The sequence below is a fragment of the Dromiciops gliroides genome, chromosome 2, assembly GCF_019393635.1.
Source record: "Dromiciops gliroides isolate mDroGli1 chromosome 2, mDroGli1.pri, whole genome shotgun sequence".
Taxonomy (NCBI): domain Eukaryota; kingdom Metazoa; phylum Chordata; class Mammalia; order Microbiotheria; family Microbiotheriidae; genus Dromiciops; species Dromiciops gliroides.
This window is the reverse complement of record NC_057862.1, coordinates 520,130,513-520,142,842: the sequence shown is the minus strand read 5'-3', so window position 1 is coordinate 520,142,842 and position 12,330 is coordinate 520,130,513. Positions and strand designations below refer to the sequence as shown.

Here is a 12,330-nt window from a genome sequence, read left to right as displayed (position 1 = left end):
ACGTACAAGCACAAAAATGAAATAGACTTTGCCCACAAGGAGCTTACATTCCATTGGGGGAAAACAATATTACACAGAAAAGTGAAAATAAAATAGACATCAACTCCAAAACATACATGCTCTACTCTTGCCAACTGTCATTCTCCCCTTTTCCCCATCCCTGGAATCCCTGCCTGCATCCACCTTGGTTTCTAATAGGATGCCTTTTGCCTTTTCTGGTTCTGATCAAAGCCACTAACTCACTTCCCACCAGCTCTCCTTTATTTGTTTATTGTCTTCCCTCATTAGAATTTTAATTCCTTTGGGACAGGGGCTGGCCTGATTGCTTATGTTTGTATCATCACATTACCTGGCATCATCACAATACCTGGCATATAGTAAGTCCTTAATAAATGCTTTATTTAAATACAAAGTAATTTCTAAGTGAGCATCTGTAGGACATAAGCCACTGGGAAGAATAGGATAGACGTTCATAGAAGGGGACACTTGGCCTGAGTTTTGAAGGCAGCAATAACCCTGAGAGAGAGGAGTAAGGATGGAATGCCTTCCCATTAGAGAGGGCAGACTGTGCAAAAACACAAAGAAAGGAAATGTAATGTCACAGATGAGGGATAGCAGGCATGAAGGAAAGTAATGTCAATAAGAGAGGCTAGAGGGGACAGCTAGGTGGCACAGTGGATAAAGCACTGGCCCTGGATTCAGGAGGACCTGAGTTGAAATCTGGCCTCAGATACTTGACACTTACTAGCCGTGTGACCCTTGGCAAGTCACTTAACCCTCATTGCCCCACAAAAAAAAAAATAATTTAATTTAATTTAAAAATAAGAGAGTCTAAAGCCAAATTCAAAGGACTTTAGATGGCAAAAAGAAAACTTTCTGTTTTCTACTGGAGAAAAAAGGCACCATTTGAGCTTCTTGGGCATGAGAGTGAGGTGAACAAAGGGCAGCTAGGTGGCACAGTGGATAAAGCACTGGCCCTGGATTCAGAAGGACCTGAGTTCAAATCCGACCTCAGACACTTGACACAAGCTGTGTGACCCTGGGCAAGTCACTTAACCCTCATTGCCCCACAAAAAAAAAATGGAATGGGAAAATACTTAACAAAATAAATAAAATTACAATAGACCATTGGTATTCGGTCATCTCATTTGTATTCAACTCTCCTACAACTCCATTTGGAGTTTTCTTGGCAGAAATACTAGACTGGTTTTCCATTTCCTTCTCCAGTTTATTTTATAGATGTGGAAACTGAGGCAAACAGGGTTAAGTGACTTTGCCCAAGGTTATACAGCTAGTAAAGGTCTGTGGTCAAACCTGAACACACCTTTCTGACTCCAGGCCCTAACTCTATCCATTGCACCACCTAGATCATGTTAATATGTGGTTTTCTAAGTCAATATGCAGCCCATAGGAATCTTTATGTACGGTTTAGCTCCTGTTTCTATTTGAGTTTTACCACTGGTGTAAAGGCTATACTAAAAAAGGGAAGGACAGGAGGCAAGGAACTATTGCAATAGCCTATGTAAAATGTATTAGGGACTTGAACTAGGCTGATGGCCATGTCAGTGGAGAGAAAGGGACTAATGAAGTGGTAGAATCAACATGACTGGACAATTGAGAGGATTCCACCTCTCCACCTGCTGATTAGGACAGGTGACCCAGAAGTATTCTCTAACTCTGAGATTCTAGAACAACTCTACCATACTGGATGTACTGGTTACATGTATATATGCCTTTGAGTGTGAACCATTTACATCTTCTGGTATTTCCAGTGTCGTGAAACTCCTTCCAGTGCCTCATCATGGCATGGAAGTGACCTTGAGCTTTCAAAGACTAGGCTAGTGTAGCACAGGTTCAGACAGGTCTGACCAGGATCAAAAGGACTGGAGAATGGTCAATGGTCTTTCATCCCAAGACCAGCCTAAAGTCAGAGAGACTCATCCAATTGGGTTTTCAGCAAGGTGATGGATTTTTTTTTTCTAGCCAAAGCAATTCATGTAAACCATCTCTGTGAAGGCACAGAGGTATTCCAGTCTACATTAAAGGAGAGAGTACACACACACTGAGGAAATCATAAGCCCTGGAAGTATTAAATAACTTCCACCACAACATTTACAAAGTGCTTTCTTCCCAATAAGGGAAGGGGAGAGGAGGGAAAAGAAAGGGAATAAGCATTTGTTAAGTGCTAACATGTGCCAGACACTGTGGTAATCGCTTTACAAATATCATCTCATTTAATCCTCATAACAACCCTGTGAATCGTTATTATTATACCCATTTTTTAAAGATGAGGAAATGGAGGCAGAAAAAGGTTAAGTGATTTTCTCGAGGTTATACAGCTAGTGTCTAAGACCAGATTTGAACTCAAGTCTTGCCAATTCCCCGGACCCAGCCCTCTATCCAGCACACCACCTGGCTGTCTCTAACAACCATGAGAGATACAAATCATAGTCTTTCAATTTTACAAACGAGGAAACACAACCAGTCAATGAATCAATCAATAAACATTAAGGGCATACTATATGTCAGGCACTGTGCTAAGCATTGAGGATACAAAAAAAAAAAAAGGTAAAAGACAGTCCCTGTCCTCAAGGAGCTTACAATCTAATGGGATAGAAAACATGCAAACAAATCTATACAATGCAAACTACATATAAGATAAATAGGAAATAATTAACAGGGGGGGAAGCACTAGGATTAAGGGGGGTTGGGGAAGGCTTCCAGGAAAAGAAAGAAGTTTAATTTGGTACTTAAAAGAGCTAGGAAAGTCAATAGCAAGAGGCAAGGAGAGTTTTCCAGTTATCTGGGAAAGCCAGAAAAAATGCCTGCAGCTGAGCATCTGCTATATTCAAGGAACCATACCAAGTGCTATGGAGGGTCTTATAAGTATTCTAAACCCTCCCAGTAAGAATCAAACAATCCAGCTGGGGATAAAAAAATGTAAATATATGAAGAGTTAAATAGAAGTATTAAGTATTACTAGAAAAAAAAAAGCAAAACAGCAACAAGACAGTATTTGAATAAGGGTTGAATGATTATAAACCACAGAGCTATGCATTCAGAGGAGGGAGAGAGTTCTGAGTGCCTCAGGGCTACTGGAAGACTGTATGGAAAAGGCACTTAAGCTGGAGAGAATTGCCAGCTGTCTCCCTTTTTGAAGAAGTACCAAGGCCTTTCCCTGAATGTAGGACATTGCTATTAGATTTGCCTCGATGCTCCTAGCATCTGTGATTTCATCAATGCAGAGACTACGACTCCCCTACCCCCTTGGGAGATCTTCATGGATGGCTGTATCCTCCCCACCCCCACAGCCGCACCCTGCATCCCCCCCAAAAAAGCAATCATCTCCTCTGGTGAGGAGCTTCTCTAAGTTTAATTTGGCTGGTGCTCACACGACACGCAGTCCATTGCCTGGACTGTGCTCAAAGACTTTCTGGCATGGTAGAGCCTGCCTGGGATTAGAACAGTGACAGAGTCTCTAAGAATCCGTGCCACCATAAGCTCCCAGAGAAAAGGGGTCATTAGGGGGAGATCTGAGTCAGAAATACAATAGAATGTAGGTGGTGTACATGTGTGCATGCACACACACACACACACACACACACACACACACTGTGTGGAATAACAGAAAGCATATAAATGAAGCAAAGCAAAGTTATGGGGGGGAAATGACCAGGAAGTAAAAATCATCACTGTTGCCGGAAGGATGGTGTAGGAGAAGGTGAAAATGCCAAAATCTTGAGTACTGGCTCCACGACTTACACACTGTGAGCAAATTCCTTCTCCTTCTAAGCCTCAGTTTCCTCATCTGTAAAATGAGAGGGTTGGACTAAAGGATCTGTAAGGTTCGTTGCAGCTGTAACACTCTATGAAATTGGTTCTACAGCTCAAGAGAGGATTCATATTCCCAGAGCTAGCAGCAGATTTTCCAAACACCAAATCTTTTATTTTTTTTATAAAAGAAGATTAATCTCCTAAGCTTTGGGTCTGACTTCACATCTGTCGGAATGCCTGGAATACTATACAGTGAATTCCAACTCTGCTGTGTTCAATGGAGGAATCTCTCACAGGTGGTAATTATTATGACCTTCAGATCTCCAAGGGAAGGGCTTTAAAAAAAAAAAACACACAAATAAACTGTAACCAAGGCTTCTTTTTATAATGAAGCAAAGAAATAATTTGTGTTTAGATGTAGTGAAGAGACAGTACTGGATGACATTTGAAAGGTTTGCTTCCACAGCCAATGGGTTTGGACACCAAATCCATAGCAGTCCTAAGCCTTGGACCCAAATAAAGTATCATTGAAAAGTGGAAAGATAGTGAGTCAGATGTGACCTGGATTCAAATCTTAGCTCAATTATTGACTATCCTAAAACGCTTACTAGCTCTATGACCATAGGCAAATAATTTAGCCTCTGTCCTCCAAACAACTCTATAGAACTCGTCTTTGAAGCCACAGAGAGGATGATGACAACCTTGGGAAGAGGAATTTCCCCATGTTGACAAACTATATTTATTTCACATATTTGAATAGTGGTAAGAATACCAGACTTGAATCAGAAAATATGAATTCAAGTTCCAGTATTGCTATGGACTAGTTTGTCATTTTGTAAATGCCTGTTATGTGTTGTTATGTGCTGAATATACAAAGTCAAAAAAAAAGTTCCTCACCTGCTTACATTTGACCCACCAAACAGCACTACTACATTTTTTCATGTGAGAACTGGGAAATTAGCACAAATACCAGTGGATATGGAATTTTAATTGCCAAGGGTTTATCAGCCACAAAGTTTCATTTACCATGGTTTAAATTGTGAGGGCCAAAATTTGGTATACTGAGTGTTATTTAGGTGACTCGCCTTAATATTGGGGTCCCAGAAATATGAAGGACCTTTAAGGTTTAACCCTCCCCTCTGAATAGCCCTTTTTTAGATATTTCTCCCAGGCCAATAAGAAAGGAGCCTCTAAGCTTTAGTTCACAAAAGGATCAAATTTTATTACTTGGGAATTAATTAAACAACAAAAGTGAAACCAATAAAAAATCAAAGATAAGGAAATAGGAAAATGGAAATACAGATGAATATTATTAACTCTAAACTTAACCTGTGCAATCCCAGACTGATTTCCAATTAAGCTAGTTCAAAGGAATTTAGGGTTTTCCATCATTAACTCACCCAACCTGAAAGTTTACGGTTGCTGACCAGAGACAGCAGTCACCTGTGACAGAGCAGGAACACGAGCCGCCACCACCACCACCAGGGCCCAAGCAGAAAGAACGAGAGGGAACTCGCATACCGGAAGTAGCCCACCTCCCTTCTGGGAGTGTTCAATCTCCCCTCCCCCAAAAGGGGAGGTCCTTCAAAACGCTGCCTTTGTAACCTCAGGGTGGGCCAGGTGTGGCCCCTCCCAAATGAGTTAGCTAAAAACGGGAATATTAATCTTTACCACAAATAATTTTTACCACAATATACATATATAGTCTCAAAGATCCCTAATACAATAGAGAGAAAATAGCCCTGGGTTTAGTCACAGAATCTGAATTCAAAGCCCAGTTTTAATACTCGCTACCTGAATGGCCTTGGTCAAATCACTTAATATCTACCTCAGTTTCCTTCCCTGTAAAATGAGGAACATCAAGTGTCTAAGGGCTCTTCTGCCTCTAAACCCTATAACAGTCTATCTAGCAGGATGAACCTAGGTTCAAATTCTGGATCTTCCTCTTATTAGCCATATGACCTTGGGCAAATCACCTGTGTTTCTGTACACATGCCCATAGCTCCTAGGTTTAGAGACCTTAGAAGACCTGGAATAGCTGGCCAAGAAAAGTCAACCTTGTTTTAGTACCTCTATGACTATGACTCCGCATTTCCCATCTTCATAAGAGGGGAGTTAAAGTACTTAGAAATGAAGACAGATGACCTGTGGATCATGGCAGATGCACACCGGAGCATGTAAAGACTTTAATGTTATAGCAAGGAAATACAATTAGATTCACTCATAAGAGTTTTGCTTATACTTTTTTGTGAATTTGTTCATTTAAGCCCAAAATGTCCCAGATATTGATACATGAATTAATATTTAAAACATATTTAAATATTATTTAAAAGTGTCGAATGGACTGCATGCCTCAAGAGGTTTTGCATTTTTTCTCACTGAAGGTCTGCTTTCAGTAGAGACTGAATACACAGGTCAGATGTCATTAACTCCTATGAAGGTACAGATTAGACCAGGTGACATCTGAGGTTCATTCCATCTCTGTGTGATTGTGACTCTTTGGAACTAAGCCTCTGGTTCTTCATCTACAAAAGAGGGATAATAATACTTGAACTCCTTGCCTCGAAGGATCAAATGAGATAATGTCTATAAATCTCTTTGCAAACTATAAAAAAACTATATAAATTTGTATGCTCTTTTGATTACCCTGACTCACAAATGCCTACTCAATCTCATGAATATACATACTCAGAGTTGCCAATTGCTGGTGATGGCCAACCTGTGATAAAGTCAAGTCAAATCAAGTCAATAAGCATTTGTTTGTGTGCCTACCATGTGCCAGGCACAGTGCTAAGGATACACAGAAAGACAAAAAGATAGTCCCTACCCTCAAGGAGTTCGTAGTCATATAGAAGACTACCTGCAAACAATTATGCACAAACAAGATATCCACAGGATAAATTGGAGATAATTTTAGAGGGAAAATGCTAGCATTGAGGAGAATTGGGAAAAGCTTCTTATAGAAGATAGGATTTAAGCTGGAACCTGAAGGAAGCCAGTGAAACCAGGAGACAGATGAGGTAGGAGAGAATTCCAGGCATGGGAGACATTGAAAATGCCTGGAATCAGGAGATGGAATGGACTGTGTGAGAAATAGCTAGGAAGGCAGAGTAACAGAATCATAATATACACAGATAAGAGTAAGGGGTAAAAAAGGCTGGAAAGGTAGGAACAGGTCAGATAATGAAGAACTTTGGAAGTCAAAAGGATTTTTTATTTGATCCTGGAAGAAATAAGGAGCCAGTGGAGTTTATTCATTAGGCAAGGATAACATGGTCAGACCTGTGCTTTAATAAGATTAATTTTACAGCCTAGTGATAGATGGGCTTGAATGGGGACTTGACCAGCAAGCTATTGTAATAGTTTAGATGGGAGGTGATGAGGAATAGTTGCTGTATCAGAGGAGATAAATATAAGCAAAATGTAGCAAATGAACAAGACTTGACTTGGATTTGGGGGATGAGAGTGAGGATTTGAGGATGACACCAAGGTTGGTGACTGGGTGACTGAAAGGATGTAGTGTCCTTAGCAGTAATAGGAAAGTTAAAAAGAGGAGAGGTTGAGGGGGGAAATCATGAATTCAGTTGAGTTTAAGATGTCCATAAAACACGTTCAGTTTAAGATGTGTACAAAATATCCAGTTCAAGATGTCCAATAGATAGTTGCGGATACAAGATTGGAGATAAGACATGTTAGGGCTGAGTCTTTAGGATTTTCCACATATATCATCATATTGCCTGCAAAAGGAGATAGTTTCATTACCTCATTCCCTATTCTTAATCCTTCTTTTTCTTCTCTTATTGCTATTGCTAAGATTTACAGTACATTATTGAATAATATTGGTGACAGTGGGCAATATCACACCTGATATTACTGGGAAAGCTTCTAGCTTATCCCCATTACAAATAATAGGGCTAGGGGCAGCTAGGTGGTGCAGTGGATAAAGCACTAGCCCTAGATTCAAGAGTCCAAATTCGGCTTCAGACACTTGACACTTACTATCTGTGTGACCTTTGGCAAATCACTTAACACTCATTGCTCCACAAAAATAATAATAATAATAATAATAAAGCGGGGCAGCTAGGTGGCGCAGTGGATAGAGCACTGGCCCTGGAGTCAGGAGGACCAGAGTTCAAATCTAGCCTCAGACACTTAACACTTACTAGCTGTGTGACCCTAGGCAAGTCACTTAACCCCAATTGCCTCAGCAAAAAAATAATAATAATAATAAAGCTAGACAAATAAATCTGAGTATCATCTGCATAAAGTTGATAATTGAATTCATGGGAGTCAATGAGATTAGCAAGTGAAATAGTGTAGAAGAAGAGAAAAGAACTCCAGATCAAGTCCAGTGGAACACCTTCATTTAATATGCATTGTCTTTGATAAAGAACCAGCAAAGGATACTGAGAAATGGTCAGATAATTAGGAGGACAAGCAGGAGAGAGTACTTTCACACAAAAACTAGAGAGTATCAAGGAAAAGATGATAGTGTCAAAGGCTGCAAAGACTCGGGATGAGGTTGAGAAAATGACATTAGATTTGCCAAGGAAGAACATTAGTAACTTTAGAAAGAGCAGTTTCAGTTGAATGATGAGAGTTAAGAGATTGAAAAGAAAGGAAGTGGAGGCACTTAATATGAATGGCATTCTCAAGGAAGGGAGATTGGTAGAGTGCCTGAAGGAAAACTTCAGCCAAACGGCAATGAATCCCTCCCCGATTCCAAGCCTCAGTCATTCCTCACTTTTTCACTTTTGTTCCCAAACCTCTAAGTGTTCCTTTCATCTCCCCCAAAACCAGAGAACATTTTTATCCAGGTGAAATCTGGGTTCGTAATTAGTCACTTTGCAAGTGAACATGCAAGGGAGGCTAAAAAGTTAATAGGTGAGGCAGCTAGGTGGCGCAGTGGATAAAGCACCGGCCCTGGAGTCAGGAGTACTTGAGTTCAAATCCAGCCTCAGACACTTGACACTAGCTGTGTGACCCTGGGCAAGTCACTTAACCCCCATAGCCCTGCAAAAAAAAAAAAAGGTGAAAGAAAAACTTGTAGGGATGAAAAGATCAATTGAGGTTTTTTGAGGATTGGGAAACAAAGGCATGTTTGTAGGCAAGAGGGAAGCAGCTAATAGGGAGAGATCCAAGGTAAATGAGGGAGTGGAGATGATAGAGGAGGCAATGTGCTGGAAAAGAAAGGCTAGAGGGGGCAGCTAGGTGGTGCAGTGGATAAAGCACTGGCCCTGGATTCAGAAGGACCTGAGTTCAAATCCAACCTCAGGCACTTGACACTTACTAGCTGTGCGACCCTGGGCAAGTCACTTAACCCCCATTGCCCTGCAAAAAAACCCAATAAAATAATAATAATTAAAAAAGAATTATTTAAAAAAAGGGTAGAAAGGGATCATTTAGGCATATAAAAGGGTTTGCCTTGGCAAGGAGAAGGGACGCCTTGTGAGACTGGTGTAAAGGAGGAGAATTAGTGAAAGGCATCTTTTGTCCATAAAGATTTAAGATGTCTATAAATCATGTTGAGTTTAAGATGTATACAAAATATCCAGTTCAAGATGTCCAGTAGACAGTTGGAGATGCAAGACTGGAGATAAGAACACATACTAGGGCTGGACAAATAGATCTGAGAATCATCTGCATAGAGATAATAATTGAATTCAAGGGAACTGATAAAATCACCCTGTGAAGTACTGTCAAAGAAGAAAAATGCTGAGTAATATGAGGTGAGAAAGAAGGAAGAAAGGGGAGCTCTTGTCAAATGGCCTCAATTTTTTCAGTGAAACACCAGGCAAGATGCTCAGCTGAGAGGGTAGGGTTAGAGAGAGGCACAGAAAGTTTGCCGAAGAATGGCGAAGTTGAGTGCCTGTAGCACCAGTCTTAGTTTCAACAGGACACCTAAGAAAATTGCCATGACATTCTTCATATCCTTTAATAGATACCAGAGAAATCAAGAAGTACACACTATTATGTAATCATTATAAACTCCATGGTGTTTGTTTTCTTTGCATCATGTTGTGCATCCTGGATTTGGATGCTTTGATGAATGCTCTAACTCTTATTTCATAAGCCCAATATTTCATCATGTTTTCTTAAATTGATTTATATCATTCCACACACATTAACTCCTACCCAAAGTCAGCCTTCAGGCATGGTCATATACTCACACTCTCTCCTTTTGGATACATTGTGTTTTTGAGGAGTACTAGTCTTAAACATTTCAGTTCCAAATTACCAATCTTGATCATAAAATAAATTGCCTTTAAAGTGTTTCTAGATTGCAATATCCCCATATTCTAAGATACTTTCAATGTTTCAACTCTAAAATCCTATTATTCTATGATGATGGATCATTGTCAATCTGGAGAGAGCAGCCTGGGTTTTTTGGTTTGTTTGTTTTGTTTTGTTCTTTGCTTTTTTTTTACTTTTTTTTTTGATTGGGCAATGAGGGTTAAGTGACTTGCTGAGGGTCATTCACACAGCTAGCAAGTGTCAAGTGTCTGAGGCCAGATTTGAATTCAGGTCTTTCTGAATGCAGGACCTGTGCTTTATTACACTGTGCCACCTAGCTGCCCCAAAGGGACATAAAATCATATAGGTGATAATCCCAACTCATCTGTTCCCACTGAGACACTCAGATCTATGTGGGATTTTTTGTTGCTCAGTCATGTCCAATTCTTTGTGACCCCATTTGGGGTTTTCTTGGCAAAGATACTAGAGTGATTTACCATTTCCTTCTTCAGCTCATTTTACATATGAGGAAACTAAGGCAAACAGGGTTAAGTGACTTGCCCAGGGTGTATATATAGAAAAGAAGAATTAATAGGGGCTATACTGTCTTGCAGTACTTAAAAGATTATAACATGGGAGGGGAAATTTAATTATTTTTTTGGTCCCAGGGGATGGAACAAGGAGCAATGCATGGAAGTTAGAGACAAATTTTAGCTCGATCCTAAGAAAAACTAGACTGCCAGGATGCCAGATAACAACTCATTGGCAATGTTGGAGAGAGGATTCACATGTCAGAAATAGTTTGAACTCAATAACCACTGAAGTCCAGTCAACTCAAGTTCTGAAAGTATGCAAAGGGAGATAGCTAAAGAGGCTATTATGAGTCCATCAATCAATTAATCAAGAAACATTTATTAAGGTCCTACTATATGCCAAGGACTGTGCTAAGCACTAAGTTACAAAAGGAAACAAAAACAGCTTCTTCCCTTAAGGAGCTTATAATTCCTTGGTTGAGTTGCAGAAAAGAAAATTTAGGTTTCTTGCGGGGGGGGGGGGGGGGGGGGGGGCGAAGGGGTTTGGAGTGAATAGAATGGACTTCCCCGGACTGGGATAGACCCACCCTTGTTAGAGATCTTCAGGTAAAGGCTAAATGACCATTTGTCAAACATATTGTAAAGGGTATTCCCAGACAGGTTAGTCTAGGTGGTCTCTGAGGTTCCTTTATGAAACTCTGAGGTTCTATGAAATAAATATCTTATGCGTATACATATATATACAGATATATGCATATGTGTGTATCTGTTCATATACATGCATGTTATATATACAGATATATGCATGTGTGTATATATTCATATACATGCATGTATAGATTGTATATACACACATAAATATACATGCATATATATCCATTTTAGGTCCTTCCATATACATGCATATGTATATAGACAAATATATACAGATATACAAATATATATATATATATATACATATGTATGTACTTGGAGAGAACTAGCCAAAAATGGATCAAAATGTAAAAATGAATGGATGGATGGATGGATGGAGAGAGAGAGAGAGAGAGTGCAAACCAAAAATGATCAAAAATAGATAGATACACACACACACACACACACACATACACACATACCATGCAAACTTTTACAGGCTTTGATGCAGCAATGTTATCTAACCTCTTTTTTTCCTCTGTTTTCATTTCAGGGACGATGCATCAATTTCACTAGAGTGAAGAACCAACCACCTGCCAAGTATCCACTCAACAACTCCTATCGCCCCCCTTCTCTGCCTCCTGCCCCCATCTATACTCCTCCACCTCCTGCTCCCCTCTCAACTCCCCCACCCCCTAGTTCTCCCACACCCCCAACGCCAAACCCACCTTCCACACTGCCCCCACCCCCTCAGGCCCCACCCCCCAACCGAGTGCCACCACCCTCTCGCCCCCCACCTCGGCCTTCTGTCTAGTATCCAGAATCCATCCTTCCAGCTCCCTCAGATGCCTTGGAGAAGAGGCCTCTCTGCAATATTATAGCATACACCTTTCAAGTTTTCAGAAACGAGTGGCAATCAAAAAATTCACACTCACTTTTTTTTTTTAATTTAGACACAATAATAAACTGACAACTTCAGGGTCAGCCAAAAGAAAAAGAGAAATTTTAAAGTGCCTTTTAAAAAGCAAGCTGGCAGGGTGACAATATAAGGAATGCTATCTAATCTCCACCTCTGGAAGGAGGCCATTATGAGGGCCTCCCTGGGATCAGAAAATTAGCATGATGTTCTCATTATTAGGATGTAATCCTATAATTC

At 40.2% G+C, this 12,330-nt stretch overlaps 1 protein-coding gene across 1 annotated transcript in view; it reads left to right on the top strand.

Annotated features, from left to right (window-relative positions):
- ANTXR1 (ANTXR cell adhesion molecule 1) overlaps positions 1-11,988 on the top strand; it is a 309,785-nt gene extending 297,797 nt beyond the window's left edge. Inside the window, exon 18 of the mRNA XM_043987300.1 lies at positions 11,728-11,988. Within this exon, the coding sequence (XP_043843235.1) occupies positions 11,728-11,988 (261 nt within the window). The remainder of the gene's footprint in view (positions 1-11,727) is intronic.
- The last annotated feature ends 342 nt before the right edge of the window (positions 11,989-12,330 follow it).